The sequence below is a fragment of the Melospiza georgiana genome, chromosome 3 (assembly GCF_028018845.1).
Source record: "Melospiza georgiana isolate bMelGeo1 chromosome 3, bMelGeo1.pri, whole genome shotgun sequence".
Classification (NCBI taxonomy): Eukaryota; Metazoa; Chordata; class Aves; order Passeriformes; family Passerellidae; genus Melospiza; species Melospiza georgiana.
This window is the reverse complement of record NC_080432.1, coordinates 14744088-14767479: the sequence shown is the minus strand read 5'-3', so window position 1 is coordinate 14767479 and position 23392 is coordinate 14744088. Positions and strand designations below refer to the sequence as shown.

Genomic DNA, 23392 nt, shown 5'->3' with positions numbered 1-23392 from the left:
AGACCTGCTCACTGAACTGCCTGATCCACAGTGGCACCTAAATCCAGGCAAATGCAAACACCTTGGAGTCTGAGTCAGACCCCATCACTGAATGGGTAAAGGCATGGCAAGGGCTGCCTTAAGGTAAGGAGGGTATACTTTCTTCTAATAAACAGTTAATCTGTGATTAAAAGGTTTTCTCAGGCTGCACCTGAGAAAACACACTGTTTTTGTGTGAAATCTGAATAAAAATCTCTGGTTACAGAGATAAGGTAATTAGCACCTGTCTGTGTGTAATGTGTGCTGAAAGGGGAAACATGGCACACAGTGCCTGAGAAGTGGCAGGGCTGCCACTGCACCCTGGATATTTGAACCAGCATGTGCCAGCTTTTCCCTTTGCTAGGATGCAGTTTTGACACACTTGGTGAATTAGCTCAGCTTAGTTAATGATATTTTTAATTACTGGGAGAAGTCAAGAATTGCTGGATCCATAATCAGGAGGAATCTGAGCTTGGGGCTGGAGAATTCCAGACAACAGCAAGACTGAGAAATGCAAACCCTGTCTTAGTGCCATGGTGCTCACTGTCCCAAAACTTCCTGAGAATATGTGCCTTTGTCAGAAATAGCTCCTAAACATTCTGGTGAGCTTAACAAAACCCTGCCTTGGGCAGATGTCTGTCTTTCTTTCTACATGGCAGCACTAATCCCAGCATTGCTGCATTTGGGGGAATTCAGCTGCACAAGGAACTCTCCAGCACTTCCTCAGTCAGGGATGTTATGTAAGATGTGCAGCCCTGATAGAAAATCATAGGAGACAGGGCTAAAAATGACCTTGGGAGGTCTCCTGATCCTGCCCTGGGGAGGTGGACACTGCCAGCACTGAGTGCAAGGGGTGTGAATTGCTGAGAGTGTAAATCCAACAGTGCCATTTTATTTTTTTATATCCAAGCAAGGTAGCTGAAAGGGGATGGATTGCAGTGGTAGCTTGTCTCAGTCATGAATATTAATATTGAGGCAATTAAATCAGATGACTAGGAATTCTAGGACAGGGAGATGGTTTGCATGTCATTGAATCTGCCCCCCAGTTAGCAGAGAAACCCTTTCCTAAATGTGAGGAGCTGCCAGGCAGTTACAGGAGGGTTTAGAGCGTCCCTTGCACAACCTTGGTTTTCATCTCCCATTTATTGAAAGATTATTTAGTTGCCACTGCAGTGTGCTGGGTGTGGATTTGAATGACCAAAATCTGATTTGATGTGCAATTATGAAATTCCTGCCAGCACAGTGCAGGAGTCTCAAAGGTATTTTCCAACCCAGTTAATTCTATGGTTCTGGAAGAGCAGCATAACAAATGGAGTTTGTTGAAGTTGGATGTACCTCAGCCAAACTCTTATTGCCACACATCAAAGTATCCCTAACCCAACATGCTGAATTGTTTGCCCAGGTGAATTGTTGGAATGAGTTTCCCTTATTTTTACCCTGAGTGTTTAAAAATGTGCTTTGGGATGTGGCTCACAAGGATTCTGGAGACCTCCTTTAGGAACATGAGTACCAAAGCAGTGAGAGCTGCTGGTAACAGAACCCAGGTGAATTTTGCATTTTCACCAAATCACGATTTTCCATTTTCTGGCCATGAGGATGTGAGGACTGCCTTGCGTCTCCCTTTCTGTCTTTCCCTCAAGTACTCCTTTGTTGGATAAAATCCCTTTCCCCTGCCATACTGAGCTTGTTGCTCCAGCTCCTATGAACAAGCAGAAAAGTTGGTTGAACCTCTGGGTTTTTGCCTTCTGTGGGGTTCTCACCCATTTTCCAGGGATATAATAAGTGTGTAGAGGATCTTGGACTTTAAAATGTTCTCCAGTGCAGTCCCACAGCTGTCTGTGAGTTGTAAGCCTCAAAAAAACAAACCAAACAAAACCAAACTAACAAACCAAAACAAACCCAGAAAGAAAAAGGAAAATATCAGAATTTAACATGACATCCTCCCCCATTCTAAAACAGCAGAGGATAATCTGGCTTAAAGAATATTATGAATTTCTTGCTGGACTGAGACCAGGCACAGTCATATAAAAATGGATAAATCCAATGCACAAATATGCCTTTGGCAGCAGTGTAAGAAGTGTCTGATAAAGTTTGACATAACCCCAAAATATCTCCTTGCTTCAAGAGTGTGGTTGTCAAAAGAAAAAGAGATCAGCTACGTAAATATTGATGTTCTCTTACAACATGTTAGAGTGACAGATGTGGAGAGAGGGTGAATTGTCACTGCATTTCCCTAAGAGCAAGATATTTCTGTGTCTCTAATAGCTCAGAAAATGGTTTTATTTCAGCCCTGGAATGAAGCACCACGTTGATCATGTTCTCAGTGATGTTAAGAACACAGGAAGCTCAAGGAGGGGACCTCATTTGGTGGTAGCCTATTCCTGAGAATGAGGATTTTTCCTGACTATTACACCCTTAGCAGTGCCTCACAAAGAGAGATGGGAAGGAATGGAAATCTTGTAACCAAGGGGCCTACAGAGGTCAAATCTGGCAGTAATAATGTGAGCCAGTGACTGACCTGTTTGCACAGGAGGTTTCAGAGCAGAAGAGATGGATCATACAGGTCTTCTCATAAACACTTTGAGTGCAACTTTTGTTGGGTTGAATCTTTTTAAAGTTTGGTGACTGTGTTTCACTTTCACTGTGTTTTCAATTTCTCTGTCTGCTGTGTCCTTGGCTGGCTTTTCTGCTCATTTTTCCTCTAAGCTCATAACATCCCAGCATAAATATATTAACAGATCCTGAAATATATATGTGTCTTGTCTGTGTGTCAAGAAGACTCACATACATTAGGATTTGCTTGCTCAAGCCTTTAGTAGATGACCTAATTTTCCCTTTTAATCAGATTACAAGAGAGATTTAAGTAACTGTTTCACACTTCAGGAGGGTTAAGAGGCACAGAGATTCCAGACCAAATCCTCAGCTGGCATTGGGAAGTTGAGAACTGAGGCAGAATTGTGTGATTTGCAGCAGCAGGGATCTCTGCTCTGGACTCCCAACAGACAAGTGAAGGAATAAAACTGATAAGAGGCAGATGTTGCCTAGAGGTGTGTGTTATCTGAGGAGATAAGGAATGCTCAGGCAGGAAATCACAGAAGGCCTGGTGTGGTGGTGTTCACAGGAGTCTGAGGATGAGGGAAGAGACGAGGATCTGACTCCATGTTTCAGAAGGCTTGATTTATTATTTTATGATATACATTATATTAAAACTATACTAAAAGAGTAGAAGAAAGGATTTCATCAGAAGGCTGGCTAAGAATAGAAAAGGAAGAATGATAACAAAAGCTTGTGTCTTGGACCGAGAGTCCGAGCCAGCTGACTGTGATTGGCCATTAATTAGAAACAACCACATGGACCAATCCCAGTTGCACCTGCTGCATTCCACAGCAGCAGATAATCATTGTTTGCATTTTGTTCCTGAGGCCTCTGAGCTTCTCAGGAGAAAAAATCCTAAGGAAAGGATTTTTCATAAAATGTGTCTGTGACAGCCTGGAGCTGAAGAGAATCCAGAGGGGAGCTCACAGGGAGGGAACAGCTGGGAAGCTGGACTGGAGTGTGATGTTCAAGCCCACACTGACACAGCAGTGAACCTGTAACCAATGAATTTAGGGCTGGCCAGTGCCAGAGGGAGCTCCTGGTCCTTCCCTCTGACATAATGAGTGCTCAGGAGCCATCTCACACAGAAAACAGCAGAGGGGAGGGTTGGGATGTGCTGGGGGCTGTTGCCTGTGCTAATGTGATGTGAGGGAGCTCCTGCAGCCCTTCCCAGGAGTGCCTGTGCTGGGAAGGAGCTGATTTGGTGGGAGGGTCCCTGTCGTTGGCAGTTAATTGAATGAGTTGTTCATCTCCTAAGTGCTCATCTGAGCCGGGCTCAGCGCTCTCCAGAGATGCACCTATCACTAACTATGAAACTCCTCAGGCAGCAGAGCCTGCAGAACCTCAGATTACCTCTTCCTCTTTTATTGCACAAGGCTATTTTTAATCCAGTGCCTGGCTGGGCATTAATCATCTTTGACAAATTACTGTTTGTTGTCTTCATGTTGTGTAAATTCCCATGCATATTTTAGCCTATTGCAGCCTTGTAAGAGCAGTTAGTGACACCTTATTTCCCTTATTTTACGGGCAGGCTGCATTAGCGTTGAGCTATCAGAGGAAATTCATGCCCAAATTCATCTGTCAGTTTAAACCAGTGAACAGCTGTGCTGTCAATGCAGCTTTGAAGGGCTGTATCAGCATCAGCAGTGCCTCAGTACCCATGGATTCCATATCATCAATCATCAATTTTGCTAATTACATGGCAATGTGAGTACAAATGTGTGATGGGAATTGACATCTCATGGGAAGTTGAGTGGCTCACTGAGTCAGGAATGAGTACATGCAGAATTCCTCCTACACACAAAGAGGTGCAGGAGTCACAGCAATTTTTCTGCACCTTTTTTCTTACACTTGAATGCTGCATTCCTAGACGTGTCTCCCTCTTAGATCCAGGACTTTGAGAGCAGCACTTCTCAGTGACTCAAAAAATGTCTGATGGTAAATCTCATGGGTGCTTTTAGTGCTGGATCAGGGATCTCCACTTCTTATGTCAAGTTTTTGGGAGCAGACTGGGAGTGCCTCACGTTCTTCACAAGGCACCAAAGGTTGCCCTTGTGGAGGTCGGTGAGTGCCTGGTGAGTGGAGCAGGCAGGGTTTGCTCTCTGTGCACTCCTGAGGGCAGTGGGAGTGTGTCTCTGGTGAGTGGGGCAGAGGAGGACATGCCGTGAGCTGCTCTGTGCCCTGGCTGGTCCTGCTGTCAACCAGCTGGGGACCTCCCAGGCCCTGGGGACACACAGCTGCTTCCAGCCTGGCCCCGGCTGTGGCAGCACGGCCTGGTGGAGCTCAGGAGCTGCTGTGCTACTGGGGAGGCTGTGTGTGCCCCAGAGCCCTGGGAGGGTGTGAGGGGTAGCCCTGGCCCCTCTGCCTGCACAGCACCCTCTGCACTCCCTGGGCTCTGCAGTGCTGACCTGGTGGGATGGTGAATTATCCATATGGGTTAGTGCATTATCCACATGGGATAGTGCATTATCCATGTGGGCCATGGGGGACGGTGCATTATCCATATGGGATGATGCATTATCCATGTGATAGTGCATTATCCATGTGGGACGGTGCAGTGTCCATGTGGGACGGTGCATTATCCATGTGGGATGGTGCATTATCCACGTGGGACAGTGCATTATCCATGTGGGACGGTGCATTATCCATGTGGGACGGTGCATTGTCCATGTGGGATAGTGCATTATCCATGTGGGATAGTGCATTATCCATGTGGAGTGTTTCCAGGTGGGGATGAGCTGGAAGAACTCAAGCCTGTGTTGTCTTTCTGTGAGATTCCTTGGTAGAGTAAAAGCAGGGTGACCCCAACAAAGACAAGAAAATGATAAGGAGGACTCCATCTTATCAGAAGGCTAATTAATTACTTTATTATTCTATGTTATATTACACTTTGTTACACTGAATCCGCTAAGCGCTCAAATGCCCAGAATCTTGTGACTGTCAGCCAACAGTCCCAACACACACATGGATTCAATTGGTCAATGAATCAAAACACTCACACCAGAATCCAGTTACCAATTCCCTTCAGGTAAACAATCTTCCACAATGCATTCCACAACACAGGAGCAGTAAATGAGATAAGAATTGGTTTTTCTTTCTCTGAGGTTCAGAGAATGTGAATCCCAGAAATAGCCTTGGGAAGTTGTGCCTTGCTTTTCTCTGTGAAGAGAATTGTGGCTACACCTTGGGTCTGAGAAAGGACCACCTTAAGGTGCAGAATCACAAGCAGCAAGGAATTGATCAGTTCCAGGGTCAGTGGTGTTTGCTCTGCCCTGGGAGGAGCAGAGTGGGATGTTCCATGGATATTTGAGAGAGGCAGTCTGCTGTGAGTACAAGTGAGAGTGTGGCACAGGCTCTGGCACTGGTGAACACGAGCAGATCTCTGTGGATAATACGAGTTTTTTTCTGTTTGATTTTTTAGAATCAACCTTGTCCTATGTTAGGCAGCTGGAGGCCAGAGTAAGACAGCTGGAGGAGGAAAATCGGATGCTGCCCCAGGTGGGTGCCAGCCCCGCGGGAGCGCCGGGCTGCAGAGGGACCAGCAGCCCTGTCCTTCCTGCCTCTCCACACTCACACACCTAGAGGCTCCCACATCTGTTTGCTCATCCTGCTCTGTTCCACTAGGGGGTTCATTTAAGGCTCTGCAATGCTTTCATTAATTATTTTTCCTTTGCAGGCTTTGATACTTTGTTAAGAAAAAAATTCCTGGAAACAGCTACTTCTAATTAATTAATTAATTTATGGGTTGGGAATCACAGTGAACTGACCCTTTGCATTCTGGTTTTATTCCAAGAGGTTCTTGTTAAAATATCAACTACTTTTTATAGTTAACCAAAATATTTTGCTTTAAAAGTGCAAACATTATAAGTGATAATTGGGTTATATTATTTTTAATGCTTGAAGGACTATATTAGCTACATTAATGCAATTAACTACATAATGCAATTGCTGAAATGCAATTGAATAAATAAGCAAATATGATCTTAAAGGTTTTCCTAACATGTTTCTAAGAATAAAAATTTAAAAGTCTGGTACAAATGAATCAAAGACACTTGTGATCCTCATGTATGCACATACTTACTAGAATGTATTTCTATTATATTTCATTAAATAATGCTTAGAAAAATCCATCAGGTCTTCAAATGAAGCTGCCCACTGGAAAAGAAGTTGGATTTTGTTGAAATTGAACACTGGTCTTTGGTCTGATGAAGAAAAGTGAATTTTGTTGGACTTAGTACCGTTGTCTGACTGTAAAATCCAAGGTAACAGTGATGGAGTAAGAAGTGAAATCCACTGGCTCAGATTATTGCCCTTTTCCTAAAGCAGATTTTAGGTAGAGTGTGGTGGATTTTCTCCTCACCTTTCATGTGACAGTTGGAAAGGCCTCTACAGCTCTTGCTTGGTGACCTTGGGCACTTTTCTTCTCTCTACCTTAATTTTTGAATCTGGAAAAGAAGGACAGAAAGAAATGCCTGCTCATTAACATGTAGTTTTCAGTAGGAAAGACAGAGGTTGATCCTCAGTGATAATTAATATTATTTTCTTTTCAAGAATGGTTTTCAGGGCAAATGTTAACAAACCCACCCAAAAATACTGTGTGGTTTGTCTTGGGTCTGGAACAACACTGGGAGATAATTGTGCAGAACAGTCTTCATGGGCCAAATCTTTAGAAGTGTCTGTGTGTTTAATGTTTGATTTGTCTGGGTCTGAGGTGCTGAGGCAGAACCCACAAAAAGCATTCCCAAATCTGACCAAAGCCTGGAACACCCACCCTGTGTGCATTGGGTTCAGTGAAAACACCTTGGCTGGGGTGCCAAACTAGAGAATAGTCCCTGTAAAAACAGCCTGGCACCTAAGCCTGAAGCTGTTGCAAAAAACATCGAAACAAAATATGCTGAGGGTAGGGGTTTAAAAGGGAAGAGTGAGGCAAGCAAGCCTGGAAACTGCTTTTTGTTTTCAAATAGCCAGGTCAGTTTGTCTTATGTGTGGTTTTGTTGGCACAAGGATCTGTGGTAGAGTTCTGAACAATCTCCTCATATCTCTGGTTACTTCATTCTGAGACTTAATGAGTGGAAAGAGTTCACATTTCCTGGCATATTTTACTCTTCCTCCTGGTTGAAGTCATGGCTTTGGGGAGAGAAAGGAAGTGCAGACACTGAGCTGATTCTAACTCTGCTCTCATCACCTCAGTGTTACCTTTGCCTGAGTTTGTTTTGGGGTTTGTTATTCCTGTGGGTCCCACCTAGAACGTGCTCACCTCAGTGTGATCAGGCCCTGTCCCAAAGACAAGGATGCAGGATGGAAATGCATAAACTCCTGGCACTGGTTTGATCCCCTTTAATGGGACGAAGGGGAGTTTGTTGGGCATGAAGCCAAGCCAAGTGCTTTTGACAAATAAACTGAAAATCTACAACAAGCTCCACAACTGATGAAGGTTTTTGGCACAGCCCTAACTCAGTTACAGTGTCCTGCCTTAACATTTCAGCACTGCCTCCATGAGAGATGCCTTTTGCTTTTTGGATAGTCCCTCTCTGATGGGGTGCTGGGGCACTGGGAGGGTTTGGGAATTGCAGGATTGCACTTAGGAGAGAGGTGAGAACTCACAGCTATAAGTGTGACACCTCTGCTGTCTTTGCTGAGGAGCCCTGGCCTTGTCTCAGGCTTTATTCTCTCCTCCTACCACATTTTTCTTCTTTTTCCTCTCTGCTTTCAATATCTTTTCTTCTCCCCCTTTTCTGCTTATGTGCCACTCACAGAAAGGCACTGACATATTTGTCGACACCTCTCCAGACAAATCATTCTGTTCCTCTGTCACTTAGATGTGGTGCTTTTCCAATTTCTTTTGCTTTGCTTGTCTCCCTCCATATGTATTAGTTTTCTTTTCAAAACCCCATAGACCTCTAATGTAAAAGTTTTATTAATATTTAGTGGCAAGGGCATTTCCAAAGCAAATGGTTTTAAGTGCTGCCACCTCTGTTCAAAAGGAACCTGAGTTTCAGCTCACTCTGCTGTACCGAAGGGTTCCTCTGTCAGGGGAATTGCAGTACCACCACTGAGTCAACATTTTAGTTTGGTCAAGTAATAGAAAAGGTATAAAAATGGAATATTCACTTAAGCCTGTTAATGTCTCTTGCTGTGCTGCACAGTTGTGACCGTGTTCACAGGGGTCTTAGGATGAGGGAAGAGATGAGGATCTGACTCCATGTTTCAGAAGGCTGATTTATTATTTTATGATATATATTATACTAAAACTATACTAAAAGAATAGAAGAAAGGATTTCATCAGAAAGTCAGCTAAGAATAGCAATAGAAAGAATGATAACAAAGGCTTGTGTCTCGGACTCTGTCTGAGCCAGCTGACTGTGAATGGCCATTAATTAGAAACAACCACATGAGCCCAATCACAGATGCACCTGTTGCATTCCACAGCAGCAGATAATCAATGTTTACAGTTTGTTCCTGAGGTCTCTCAGCTTCTCAGGAGAAAAAGTCCTAAGGAAAGGATTTTTCAGAAAATATCATGGTTACACACGGTGGTTGAGAAGGTGGCTCAGAGCATAGGAGGGGGTTTCAGAGTTACAGGGAGTTATAGGTTGCAGGTTTGGTGAGAGCTGTTCTTTTGCTGTTGTTGTTCTGTTTTTCTTCTCTCCAGTAACAAGATATGATCCAGACCCTTTCAGTTTCTGGCCACAAACAGGACTTTTGAGCAAGAAAGCAGATCCTTCCCAAGATTTATGGCACACAGCTGGGTGTTCTGTTGGGAATGCCAGACTGTGCTGAGGGGTGAGCAGCTCACCCTGGTGCTCCTCAAACACTGCTGAGGGCAAGGCTGTGTGCCAGCAGGGCCTGGGGGCTGCAGGGCTTGGGCAAGAACGTTTCTGCTTTGCTGGATGGGAGTTCAGGCCAGAGCAGCTCCCCCTGGGCTGAGGCAGGAGCAGCACATGGCTCTGGCAGTGCCTTCTGCTGACTCAAAGCACACCTGGAGCTTCAGCACCGCTGGGACCAGGCTGTGCAGCTGCCATGGAGAAGGGAAAGTGCAGCATCAGCAGTGCTCTAACCACCTCCAGCGTGCTGACCCTGGCTGCAGGACAGGTGCCCACCAAAGCTGCTCCATCACTGCCTTCCTAGCTGAGCAGGGGGAGAAAACACAGCAGGAGGCTCATGGGTTGAGGTAAGGACAGGGACAGGTCACTCCCTGTTACTGTCATGGGCAGAACAGGCTTGGCCTGGAGAGTTTAATTCATTACCACTCTAAACAGAGCAGGATAATGAGGAATAGAAACTAAATCTTAAAACACCTTTCCCTCACCCCTCCCTTCTTCCCTGGCTCAGCTTTACTCCTGATTTTCTCTATCTCCTCCCCATCAGCAGTGCAGGGTGGACAGGGCATTTTTTCCTCCTCAAATATGGATCTCATGTGCACTGAGCTGCAGGGCTGGGAACTGGGAAGCCATCCCTAAAGCCTCCCCATTACTAAAACCCTAAATCTTCCCCTACCACTCAAATCCTGTCACACCAGGATATAACACCTATGGTGCTGCAATGAAGATGCTCAGAGATAATCAATAAAACATGTAGGGATCAAAGATTGGATTTGGATCCCAGCTGCAGCTCCCTGGGCTGTGACAGCCCTGTTATGTCAGGGAGTAACTTCAGAGGCCTGGAAAGAGGAATGTCCTCCCAGGCTTGCTGTGGTGCTTGACTGCTCCCTGTGTCTTGTGCTGGGGGAAGCCAGAGCAGGATCTGGCATCCACACGTCAATTAGCTGCAGATATCCCTGAGTTTTTGTAGGGATGGTATTTTAGGGCTGATCAGCTCAGCTGAAATGCTCTGGCAATGTGGACATCTGTCATACAATGACAGTGGATGCATTTGCAATAGACAAACTTGGCAAGTCACCCAATTTAAATTGCTTCAGTTCTTATTTGTTTCCCAGGAGGAGGAGGAGACTTTTCCCCTTCCAGCTCTTTGTCCTTGTAATTCAGCTTTCCCTTTCCATTGCCAGGATGCTCAGAGTGCCAGTGGGGCTGGAGCTGGGCTGCAGGGAGTGAGCTCCTCAGCACAGGAGCAGGAGGCAGTGCTGGGCTGGGCTGAACTGGAGCCCTTCTGCTCCCTCTCACCGGGGCTCTTCTGCCTCTGTTTCCTCAGTCTTGCTTTTCAAAGGCTTCTGGTCCTTTTCCATCTCTTTTTGCTGTATTTCTCTCACTTGCACTGTTGCTTCAGCCCCTTTTTGGGGGGTTTGCATCCTTGTTAGTCCATTCCAGTCCTGGCATGTTAAACTGGGAAATGACTCTTAGGCACAATTTACTTTATTTTTAACCTCTTCCAACATTTCCATTTCCTTCTTTCTTTCCCCTTCCATTAGATTATCACATTTTACTTCAACCCATTTCCAAATCTTTCCAAAACCTTCCACTGAGGTCTGGGTTTTTTTTTTATTTTCCCTTTTCATGGTATTTTTAAATTATAATTCTAATTAGAAGATGGGAACTGTTTGGTTAGTGTTTTTTTCCTAAAATCTCTGTCACTCACAGTCCCAAAGTGTTTATCTCCTGCCTTCCTTAGCATGTAGAATAGAGAATCCTTCAACCAAAATGTAATTAAAAGCCATTGAACAAACTGATATTTCCTAATCATGTCATCAAATATTTGCTGAAACAAAATGAATTAAGAGCACCCACCCACCCAGTTCCTTCATGTGCCCCCATCCCCAGTGTAAATTAACAGGCCTAAATTAATTAATAAAGGGCTCCAGTTCCCAGCACTGAGGTTCTGGGCAGAGCCTTTATCTCAGGGTGTCCATTGTGCTTCACAGGGGAGGGCCGGAAGACAAGAGCTCAGGAGCTTCAACTACTGAGACACAAATTCAAGAAAAACTTGGTGTACAGAGAGTTGCAGCTCTCAGAGGACAGACAGTGCCTTTTTCCAGTTATAACTCTAAAAGTCTGGAATTATTTTGTCCTTAGGATTTTCTAGTAGACTCTACAGAATCTTCTGGATTTTACATGTGTGGCCTCCAAAGTTTGAAGAACATTTTTCTCTTTCCTGCTCATTATCAAAGGAGGTTTCTGAAGGCCCTGCTGGAAATGGCTGTTTCTGAGGGGTGAAGCCAGCAATGGTTTTGGCCACTCAAAGATCTGAGTGTGCCTCTGTGAGAGTGTGTGGATTTTGGCAGCACGTTCCTGCTGAGGTCTTTGAGGACAGGTGAAAAAGTGCAGCATTTGAAGATTATGTATTTTAATTGACAGGAATGTTCCCTTAAAAATGTCACTTTTCTTTAGTGTGTTATTAATCCAGCAGAGCAACATGCTGCAGTTATTGCTTTCTGCTTTTCCTTCTCCTGCCTGTTTGAAACAAGCTGACAAACACAGTCTGTGTTTGCTTTGAGCTGTACAGGGAAATTGAGGGCTGGAGAAATCAGGAAAAAAAGCTTTCAAAATCAGGTAGTGATTGAACTGGTGTGGCAGCTCCCCAGCAGGAAGGATCTGTTCCCAGTAAAGCACTTGCCTCTGGGATAAGAGGCTGCTGCACAATGAGGTGGGGCTGGATGGTGAGTGCACAGAGCAGTGCCCAGCAGGCAGGAAACTCCTGCTCTCTTGGAAGCTTTGATGTGGCTGTGAGTGTCCTTGGGGCAGCCATGGACTCCTTTTCCCTTCCTGCCTCTCCCTGCGTGCCAGGCACCTCTGGAGGGGCTGGCACAGGGACTGGGCTGGGCACTGGGCTGGGCACTACAGTGGAATTCATTCATGACTGTCCTTCTCAACAATACAGATTGAAAAAATGAAGCTTTCTACTGACTTAAGTAGAAAAGCTCATGATTAATTCTCTCCATCACAAAATCCACTGTTTTACACAGAGGTCTTTATTCTGACCCTGACCAGGGTACAGTGCAGGGTTTGTGGGAAAATGGCCTGAGTAGTAACATTTTGCAGTTAGTGTGAGTGAAATTCTAAATTTCCATTCATCTGGGCTTTTTGTTAGGTGATATTACAGGGCTGAGTCAGATTTCCTGTTCTTTATTCACCAGAGTCACGTTTTGGCATTAGATGTTTTGTAGATTTACTTCTAACAGCAAATGGATCTGTGCATTCAGGGATGCTGATCCTTGTGGGAAGCCATACACAGGATGTGGTGTGGGTTTTACCTGCTCTCTGCAGTGGGATGTCCTGCACACAGATCCCTGTGGCCTCAGGGGAGGCACAAGGGCTGGCCAGGACCAGGGGAAGGCTGGTTGTGTGGGATGAGCAAAAATGTCAATTATTTCTCAGGTGCTGACGTTGTGCAGCGCTGTTTGCTCACAATTACTCCAGATTTTTAAGGTTTCTAGAGCTTTCAGCACTACAGAGCTATGACTTCATCCCTCCTGTCTGATTTGGATCCACTTTCCCAGTTTGTTACTGGATAAGAAAAGGAAAGATCTGTCACAGGGATGATGCTTCCAGTGGCTCAGTGCAGGTGCTGAGTGCAGCTAGGGAGGAGGAGGAAGGGAGCAGATTTCTCTTCCCATCTTCGAGGTCCTGCTCAGGATCCTGTACTCAGGGCTCTGCAGACCTCAGGTCCTTGTCCCCCAAAGTGCCTTTTCATCCTGCTTTGCTTCCCTGCCTCAGGAACTCCCAGTGCTCCAGCTCACAGGGCCATGCTCAGGCTGGGCATCCCCATCACCCCTGGAAAAATCTTCCTCCAGGGGAGGCAGAAGCTTTGCTGGCCTCACCTGAAATGAGAAATCCCTGAGCTGGGGAAGGGCCTTCAGGGCTGCAAAATCTGCCTCACTTTTTAAAGAAAATTTATGTCTCTTATCAAGGACAGAGGGAGGAAGGAGAAGGATGTCCACAGGGGAAATATTAATTTTCAGTCTCCTACCAACATGTGCTGGCTGCTGGAAGCATTGTGTTCACAAGTTTCTCTTTCTCATGAAAGGAGACAAAATGTGCTACATATGGCAGGGAAGAGGCTGTGGAACACAACTGCCTGGAGGAAGGCTTGAACTCTGAGAGCAGCAGCACTTGCAGGAGCTTTGGGTTTTATTGTGTTCAGGAGGCTTTACATGTGTAATCTGTTCTCATTTTCTCTGCATTTCAATGGCAACATTTCTATTTTCATTCAAAACTGACCAAAATCTTTGCTGCCTCTGGAGTTAGTCAAGAAACAGAATACCTTTATTAGTAAAAGCTCCAAAGCTGACTGACTGAATTTATCCTAACCCAATCTGCTTTATTACCCCTTTTCCTTCAACTTTCATTTCCTTTCTCAAAGTACAGCATTAAGTCTGGCCATTCACTTACAGATCTGTAAATCCTTCCCAGAGCAAAGTGAGTCCTAAAACCCCTCCATGCCTCACAGCAAACTGCTCCTGTCCCTGCTGGGGATGGTTTCAGGATGCTGCTGCTGTCAGCCTGGTTATCCCATCCATTGGTGCCCACTCTGATGGGTTACATGGATCCTGGGCTTAGCAGGAGGACAGGTTTGTCTAGGAAATGAGGTTTCAGATTCAGGCTTAATGTACCTTTCCAGGCTTAATGTACCTTTAGCATATGCAGCATTCTGAGGTTAGGTGGTTTTTAAAGGTATTTAAATTTTGTAGGGTTTTTTAAAGAATATGTGAGGTCCAGTCCAGATGACTGTGGGGGTGGAGTTGATGTGTTGGGTGGCTGGGAGGGTTCTCTCTGCCCCTTGGCACTGCTCTGAGCCTGCACTGTTGCTTAAGTGACCTTAGCATATCCCAAGAGCATCAGGACTGGGTTACTTTCCAGTGAATTCCAGACTGGATCTGTGAAGTTCAGCCTCGTGTCTTCACTCTGTGCCCTTTCTCTCCCACACCCCCTTTCATCTTTTCCTATTGTTTAGATTAGAGACCCCCCCAAAGCTCTGCCCTGTGCCGTGTGCTTGCTCAGCAGGGCAAGTGGCTGCACAGGGGGCACCGATCCTCAGCAGAGGCTCCTTCCACTGTCATTATTTCTCCTTCAGAAACGCATTTCCCACACATTCCAGCAGGAATTACTGCTACATTATTTCTTAATGTTTCCTATGCTGTTTGTTACTCTGTAAGGGATAGGAAATTTCCATCCCCCGGTCTGAACCGTTTTGCTTCTTCGTAGCTCTCAATATTTTTTTGCCCAAAGTTGTGCGTGAGGGATGAAAGGGCAGGGCGGGCTGGGAGCAGCTCGGAGCGGGGCTGGGGCGGGCCCTGCGGCTGCAGCGCTCCCCCCGCTGCCCACGGATGCTGCAGGGGTATTTTTAGCACTCCTCCTGAGCTGCCTGCTTGCTCAGGTTACCTCACTCCAGGAGATGCTTTACATCCTGCAAAGCTGGAGCTGACTGGGCTGGAAGAGTTTAGGTAGCTTGCAGTTTTTAGCAGTGTCCTCAGGAGCCCTTGCAGGTGTCCACTGGGAGGACAAAGCCTCCGAGGTTGTCACTGCTGGGGACAAGTTGACATCTCTCAGGGCAAGGGGGCCTTGCCTGGAGGAGCTGGAGGCTGGGAAGGAGGGAGCTGGCAGCCTGGAGCTTCTGACTCCTTCCCTGGTCAGCTCGTGTTGCAAACCTCACAGCAACATTCCAAAATATGAGTTCTGTTGAAGGAACAACCTCCAGAATCATGGAGATAAAATTAGACCTTCTAAAAACCTGACAGTGAGGTTGAAATTATCTCTCTAAACTTTGTAGCACTTCTGTGAGGCGATGTACACACATAAGAAATTTTGTTACTATGTCCTGATTTCCCAGGGAGATGCCCTTGAGGGCCACAGCGTGCCAAGCAGTGCCACCCACACTGCCTCAATGGCCCTTGGTTACTGTGGCACAGAAAGAGGGGGGCTTTGGAGTAACACACACCTTCAGCACTTCTCAGCCTTTTGCAAAAGAGCAATAAATGCCTGACATCTGTTTAAATCAGTGACCAAGCCTTTTGTGTATTAAAGAGTGTTTAATTTCTTGCCAAGGATGCCCTTAGGATGCCAGGAGGGGCGGAGGGGAGTCACTGCTCTGCAAACGAGCCAGCCAACGTCACTGCACATGGCTCAGCCTCTCAGCAGTCTGACTCAGTGGTAAATGCTCTGAAGGTAACGCTGCTCCTCTGGTCCAGTCCATGCAAAATGTCCTGTGTGTCCCTCAACACGTGTGTATTGTCCTGGCAACATCCCCGTGGGCACCACCGGGATGTTGCTGTCATCAGTGGGGTTGTTCTTGTGTGTCACTCATTGCATCTGTGGGCTGTGTGTTTCCTGGGCAGGGTCCAGCCCTCTCAGCCATGTTGGTTCCAGCTGTAGCTGCTCTCCATGTTACATTTGTAGTTTTTCTTTGAGGCTGGAAGTGGTGTTTTGCAGAATAAGGAAGTCTTTCGTTGTTTCATGTTTGTGCTCCAGTGGAATACAAGGGATTCCTGTAACCTGTGCAGAGAGAAAGACTTTAATGCAGAGAGAAAGCCAAGGCACACAGTATATTTGTGTTAAAAATAGCAAAGACCACAATCTCAAGGTCAGTGTTGAAACTCCCTTGGGAACAGATGTGTTTTACCCTGAAGTCAGGGCTGGATTGCAAAGGCCTGTGTGACATTGATACACAGCAGTTGACACAAATACTCAGAGGGGTAAAGTTTCAAGTTCTCCCTTCTGTCAGCAGTAAAACTGTTGCAATTAAAGAAACTTAGAAAGTGCTACAAGATTCCAAGGTTTATGGGGTGACCTGAGACAACAAGTGGCTGAGTTCACTGTCCCACTGCAGCACAGGCACCAGCGGGGTCTGTGTTCCTCTGGAGGGAATAAAACTGAGGGAGAGCTGAGCAGAGTGAGGACTGTGTATTCCTCTCTCCCAGTGCTGGCTCAGTTGTGGTCGTTTGGGGCTTTGGGCACCTCTTCTCTCCTGTGCTTCACTCATTTTTAACCTGCTTTAGGTTCATTGGGTGTTATTCCCCACCTACACAGGTATTGCAGGGACATCCTTGGAGGGGGAGGTTTGTCCTTTTTCTGGAAGGGACTCGTGCAGACATTTGCTCTGGTTTTGAGCTCAGCAGTGCTGTTGACTTAGCTGGACATCCGAGTTCCTGCACAGGGTGATTGTGACATTTGGCTTCACCTCGGTGGAGCCTGAAGAAATGGGTTTGTGCAAGTGAATGGAGCACAAATGACAGCAATCAGATCCCTTCCTGTACCACAGCCCCGGGCATGGCAGCGCTCCCCTGCAGCCACCTCGCTGTTTTCCTGGCATCCCGAGGGGAGAGGCAGCGGGGGATGCCATAGGAGGGCTCCGGTTCTCACCCTTGTAAAACGTTCCCAGCTCCAGGGAGTGCCGGGTTCAGAGTGCTCCAGGTCCTCTCTGCATCTTCCATGTATTTGCAGAGAACATAAAGCTATGCTGGGTAATTTTGTCGAGAGATCATGTGTCATTATGGAAAGAAGCCTTTTGTAGTTCTCTTAAAATCCCCCTTGGCAAAGGCTCTTCCCTGAAGGGAGCATTTAACAAGGTGCTTTTGACAACCTGTAATAACAGCTGGTCTGTGTAAGTGAAATATTGGAACAACAGCTGATGCTTTGCTTGCTGAAATGGATTGATAAGAAGTACACAGAGTTTACCTCAATGTGATGTGAGAGCTGAGCTGGAAGTTCACTAGCAGGTACTGCAGCAATGGATATAAATGAAGTGTTGTGTCCAAATGGAGAGTGAGCTGTCAGCTCACAGACTGCCCGAGTTCCCCATCCCCAGCCAGGGAGCAGACCCTGCTGTTTCCAGGGGGGACACCTGGCTTTGGTCCCTCCTTTCTGGGCAGTGCACACTCTGCAGGATCAGGTGCAGGAGAGGAACCAACCAGCACCAGCAGCCTGCTTTTCTGTGCTAATTTGGCAATTTGGAATTCCTGCAACAAAGAAATAGTCTGTGTTATAAAACCTCGTTGTTAGTGCAGCCACTTGTGCACAGCAAGAAACCTAAAGAGCAGGACTGTGTTTTAAAAGGATATTTCCATTAGGAAACAGAGGAGGGAGTTGTTAAAATACTGTTGTCTTCCTGGCTTTGAAAACAATGAAAAAATATTTAAACAATTGCCTGAACTCTCCTTCTGGTGGAGGAAGGGGGGAACAGGAGCAGAGCTTTGGCATGCAGCTGCTTGGCCAAGGCTTTTCCATGACCTGCTGGAAGAAGTTGTTGCCACGTGTGTGTCCCCATGCCTGGGCCACTTGTGTCTGACCAAACTGCCTGTGGTGCTGCACACAGATTTGCTTTGCACTGAGGCAGCTGGGATAATGTGCAGGCTAAGTTTAAGGTGTTTAATTTTACATTCCATATTGAGCCTGGAAACACCTGAAGATGCAGAGTAATCTTTGTTTAAATGCTGACAGTACGCCCTTGAAGATTTTATATGGAAATTAAGTCAATTACTGTTTCTGTAATGCAATTACTGTTTCATTAGGAACACTGCAGTGTTAACATGCAGGTTAGTATTGATCAGAAAAATCTATGTGTATAATATATCTGGGATAAAGTAGTGTATGACTCAGCTGACCTGAATTTATCCTTCATAAGAATAAAACTTGGCAAATGTGATGAAGCCTGACAGCCTCAGTTTCCCCACCTGAACAATGGTCCTTTTATATTTTTCTGCCTGTGATATTCCTTCACAATTTATGGCTAAAACCCCAGTTTGTAAGTTATACATATTTAATAGTAATTCATAAAAATTCTTGTGATGTAAGTAATGCCACTTCCAAAATGCTCAATTTGACATTATCACTTCCTTTGTGTAAATCTCAAATATATACTTGTATCCCACCTTGTCCCTTTGTTCCCCAGCCATTCAGAGCTCTGCTGCTGACATTGAAATGCTCCCTTTTCCTCTGACTCTTATAATCTGTGCCTGATTTGACTATTGATATATTATTATACTTTTTAAATAGTTGGTTATTTCCTTTCTGGTTTTGTCTTCTCTTACACCCACCCAGCCCACATTAAAAGCACAGGGGATTTGTGATGAACTAATTATAATGTTTCTTTTCTTTTGCATTCTCCTTGCAGTCCCTGCCAGGCTGTAACTCAGTGTTTAGCTGCAGCCTGATGCACTGTGGGTGTTTCACAGGAAACATTTGCCATGGCATCCTTTTGCCTGTGAAAACAGTGGAACGATGACAAGTTTCACTTTGAGCTCCAGAATTTTGAAGTGTGGTGTTGACTGGTACCAAAATGCAATCTGGTACCAAAATACTGCAAAATGCAAATATGGATGTGTAATTCATGCTGTAGGAATTCTGTGGTGTAAATGATAGTGCTGTTATTTTATTAAGATAACAGAGGTGGGAATTCTCTCCTCAGGATGTGCAAATGGAATTGGTGCCTCCTCATCAACAATGGATTTGGGAATGGTTTTGCTTTGCATTTATAACCTTGTAGTGCCTTTTGAGAATGTAGCCACATGTGGCAGCAGGTTTGGAGGTAGTTAATGGGGTATTAGAGAGCATGGGGGTAATTCCAAAGCACAGGAATGTCTGGAGGGATGTTATTCCTGATTTTTCTCAGGTTACTGGGAAGTTTTGTTTGTAATTCACTTGGGAAGGGAGGCCAAGGGAAGGTGGGATACACCAGCTGGGATTAGGGGTGTAGCTGGGCAGGAGGGCTCAGGGAGCTGAGAATTCCAGGGGTATTTCCTGGAGTCCCACAGGGCTGGAATGCTGCTGCAGATGTAATGGCTCTCCCCTGCAGCTGGGTGCAGGCTCCTCCATGGCTGCATCATGAGCCTCTCAGCTGTCCTTTAGCTGAGGTTTCTGCTGAAATTTGGAATTATTTTGAGGGACATTTTGACCCCAACTTGTCACTTGTGCTTAGGACATGGGCTCTCTTGTATGGGCTTGTTGTCCCTTCCTAGCAAGCAGAGGGTCATTCATTTAGTTGGGACAAGGGACTGTGGGAAGAGTCACCCCCTGGTTTGTTACTGTGTCAGCATTAGCTGCGTGGTAAATATTGTCTAAATGTTTATTGAGAAGAAAATTTGTTGAAAGTAATAGGTAGGTGCAATGTGCCTTCCCACAAAAGCTGTCCAGGAGATCTTCCTCTCTGCTTGTATCAAGTTAGGAAAATCAGGAACCAGAGGTTGGAAAGAATGGTCAGATCCAGCCTGGCTGTGCCACACACACCCAGTTTGGGAGGTGCCCATTTTTCATGCTCTCACCTCTGCAGTGTTTCACTGCACAGCAAATGTGCCTAAAGCACACATTTTTTATGATGGTGACTTGGGATTTCTGGCTGCAAGATTTTGTCATATGGCAAGTTTGCAGGGTTTGGGTCATGCCCACCCATTGGAATTAAAGACACTTCCCTTTAAAGACTTGACTTTTTTGGCCCTGTGCTTTAACACTGGAGCCATCTTGCTTCCAATCTAAAATGTTTCTGGTTTTCATGCTTATACTCAAGTTTCCTTCAGCAAAGGCTCAGAGAAACTGAGTTACTTTCCCATCTCTTGCACAGAATCACAGTAGGACCTTGGGTTTGTTCTGCCTTTGCTCATCAGCTATAGGAGCTAGCTTTTCAGGATGTCAGCTCCCAGGATCCACCTGCTTTGTTTTTATTCAGTGCCAGCTAATGCAGAGTCTGTACACTGCTGGACTTTAGGCACTGGTAAAATACAAACAATGAATTATGACAATGGAAAACAGCTTTTACCTTTCTTGACAGTCTCATTACTGTTGTCCTGGAGATTAGTGGGTGATTTAGTAGCAGTTACAAAAAAATAATCTGAAATTGTGATACAACTGATAGGAATCACCATTCTTGTCTCTTGTTGTCCCTGAGAGGCCTGGGGACATGATACAAACTGCTGTTCTTGTGCTCCTATTCCATCAACCTTTCTGTAAATCATTATAAAATACTTCCCTGAGTGTTGGGGAGTACCACTTCTCTGCCTTTTTAATTCCAGTATTGTAACATGGATGTAAAGCAAAGTGAGGGCAGGAACAATTCCTCTGATTTCGAGGAAGAGCTAGTGGAGTGAACACTTGTAATGCCTTGCTTGATTTTAAGAGAACAAGTGAACCCTTGGAAACAGAGAACTGCTCTGTGGTTTTTAAACTGGAGACATTTAGACACCTCTGGATGGATCTTTGTGCTTCTGAATCACATCCTGCAGGAGATGTGGTTGGGGAAATTGTTGGACAGAGTTTCTGTTGAGGTCTGCAAACACCCTCAGTCTTGTGTGTGGAGCGTGAAGTATCCCAGTGATGCACTTGCCAGTTCATGTGTCCCTGTTTTTAGTCATTTTTACCTGGCAGCATGTGCTTTCTGTGTTCAGAAGCAATGTTGTGTCCCTTGAGAGGCAGTCTCTGCTCCTGTGTGTGTCCTGCCCTGTGTCCCAGCTGTGCTGCATGGTGTGTGTGGCATTCCAGATGCATGTCCATAGGAACACCGGCGCTCCTTCCCTGGGAATAATAACTGAGCTCTCTTTCCATCCCTCCCTCTAGGTTGTGTGGAGGAAACTTGGAGATGCTGCAGGGTCGTGCCCTGGAATTAGACAGCACTTGTCAGGAAATCAGTACAAAGGACCCATGTAAGAGGCCCTGAGCACATCCTCTCTCTGAAGAGCACGGCCTCAATGCCCAGGAGAGGGGAAGCACCGCCTGTGTCCGCCCAATCCCCATCTGAGCACGGGGTCTGCCCTGCAAGAGACTGCTGGAAAGGGGGGACATTCTGCACAGGGGCCTGCCAGGGAGCTGTGTGGCACTGTCCCCCAATCCTGCTGTTCCAATAGCCCAGCTAACGAAGCTCCGCGCCCTCACTGCAACACTCCATCCTTAGAAGCACTGAGGTATTGCCATCCTAACCAAAAGATATTTGGGATTCTGCAGGCGTTACGCGAAATAAGTTTTATTTTCGTTAGTTACAGTGAATCTCTGATAGGTCTGAACGAGTTTTCCACTGGATTTAAGAGAGGTTTTCAGCAGACTGGAGAGACACTGATAAACTGTGCCTTTGGTCTCCCAGGTTTGAGGAAGTCGCTTCTTAGTAACTCACACTTCAGTTTGTAAAGGATCCGTTAATGGTGCTTAGGCAATTTCCAGGTGATTTTTTTGCTTTGGTAGAATACCTGCCTTTGGAGGTGCTAAAAGACCATAAAGTCCTAACCAGCCGGTAGTGTAGCATAACTACAGTACTTGTAGTGATCCACAATTTCTTTCTAAATGAAAGTCAAGATAGCTTTCTTTTTGATGCACATCTTCTGAAGAGGTGTAAGGTGTTTAATGAACGGCCCTTTAATGAACAGAATACTTAGGCATTATTATTACAGGTCTCAAGTCAGGATTTCCATTAGAATTTATTTTGGAAATTATATCCCAATTGTCAGGATGCTAATTTCTACTATTTAATTTAGAGACATGCTGGTTTGTTTAACAAAAGCCTACAAGGATCTAAAAGATTGCACTGCATTATTAAAAAAAAGCTTTTCTTGCCACTGTAGCGTTCTTTCAAAGAAAAAGGTTTTATTATCCTCAGAGCATGCCTTTCATTATTATGAGGCAGAAAGCTCTTGTTCAGATTGCCTGAGATTTGACCAGACGGCGCCCTAGATGTGCTTAGTTTATTTTTATCTCTGTGTATGATCCTAGTTGTGTGTATTGAATTACAACGTTAGATATTTTGTGTATATCTTAAAGCAATGATAGTTTCATGTATGAATGTGCAACAGGCTTGTGACTGAATGCTGTTGCTTAACTTTTTACCATAGCCGAGTATCAAAAAGACTAATAAAAATTAATTAAAAAAAAAAATAGGAATGCAACAATTCCTGGGTTTCTGGTTTGTTCTTGGTTACTGAGATTTGAGCCAAAGTCAGAACCTCTGTTTTTCTGAGCTTGGACTGTATCCGTGGGCTATCTGCAGTGAAATGTAGCTCTGTTGCTGTACAATCTTTTGTTATATAGGAGTATGATGTAAATCTGCTATCTGTCTTCAGAAAAAGTGTGTTCATTTGCAGCAGTAATTCTGTTGGTTTCTGTTGTTATTTTCACTTGGTACCATTCAATGTAAGGCCTCTGATCCAGCGTTGCATTCTTGGGAAAACTCCCTTTCACTGCTTCTCCTTGAGTTGGAAGTGCAGAATCCAGCCTTCTGTTTTGACCCATTGCCCTCCTGCGTGGTTTCTGATATAACCCCAGCCCAGCCAGAGATCTGTTCTCTTCCCAGGTTGTTTTCTGCCCTATATTGTTTGCAGAGTTCAATTTCAATTGTTGTATTCCTATCTCTGTATGTATGAACAGCTGTATCACCTGTACTTGTGCCTGCACCCTGGGTGTGCAGGGGCCAAGAGAGGGACCCTGGTCTTTTGACACTACACTTGTGTAAATTTTGATACTGTATTAAAACTATTTTTTTACAGTTCTGCATACGATGGGGTATCAAGTATTGTGTTCATCTTAGCAATGGTAATAAATTATAGAATCCCACCCTTGTTTTCTCTCCTTTACTGACTGAAGCTCTGAGCTGCTTGAGCTTACAGGCAGGCGCCATTGAAAATGCTTGGCTGAGAAATTAGCAGCACACTGTGCAGTTTTCTTCATTTTCTTGCCAGGTGTCTTAAAAAATCCCAGCAATGTGAAGTTGCTTCTCTGTTTTCTGCTTAAGAAGAAATAGCTGTGGGTAATTGTGCACAGGTGCAACTCGTTCAGTCCTCAGCTGTGCTGTGTTTGCAGCCCCAGGACAGTTGGGCTGCTTCTTTCTTCCTGCCCTCCTCACAGAGCAGTTTTGGGGTGCAGACAGGAGAATGTGGAGCTCCTGGAGTCTTCTTGCTCAGGTAAGGGGGTGCTGGTGGGGC

At 45.4% G+C, this 23392-nt stretch overlaps 1 protein-coding gene across 3 annotated transcripts in view; it reads left to right on the top strand.

Annotated features, from left to right (window-relative positions):
• CCDC85A (coiled-coil domain containing 85A) overlaps positions 1-23024 on the top strand; it is a 68850-nt gene extending 45826 nt beyond the window's left edge. The window contains exons 3-5 of one of the 3 annotated variants that reach the window (XM_058020241.1): positions 6035-6111; positions 15549-15668; positions 21045-23024. In XM_058020241.1, coding sequence (XP_057876224.1) covers positions 6035-6111; positions 15549-15668; positions 21045-21134 — 287 coding nt within the window. In that variant the 3' untranslated portion in view covers positions 21135-23024. The remainder of the gene's footprint in view (positions 1-6034; positions 6112-15548; positions 15669-21044) is intronic. The other 2 variants (XM_058020242.1, XM_058020243.1) reach the window with 2 other exon arrangements.
• The last annotated feature ends 368 nt before the right edge of the window (positions 23025-23392 follow it).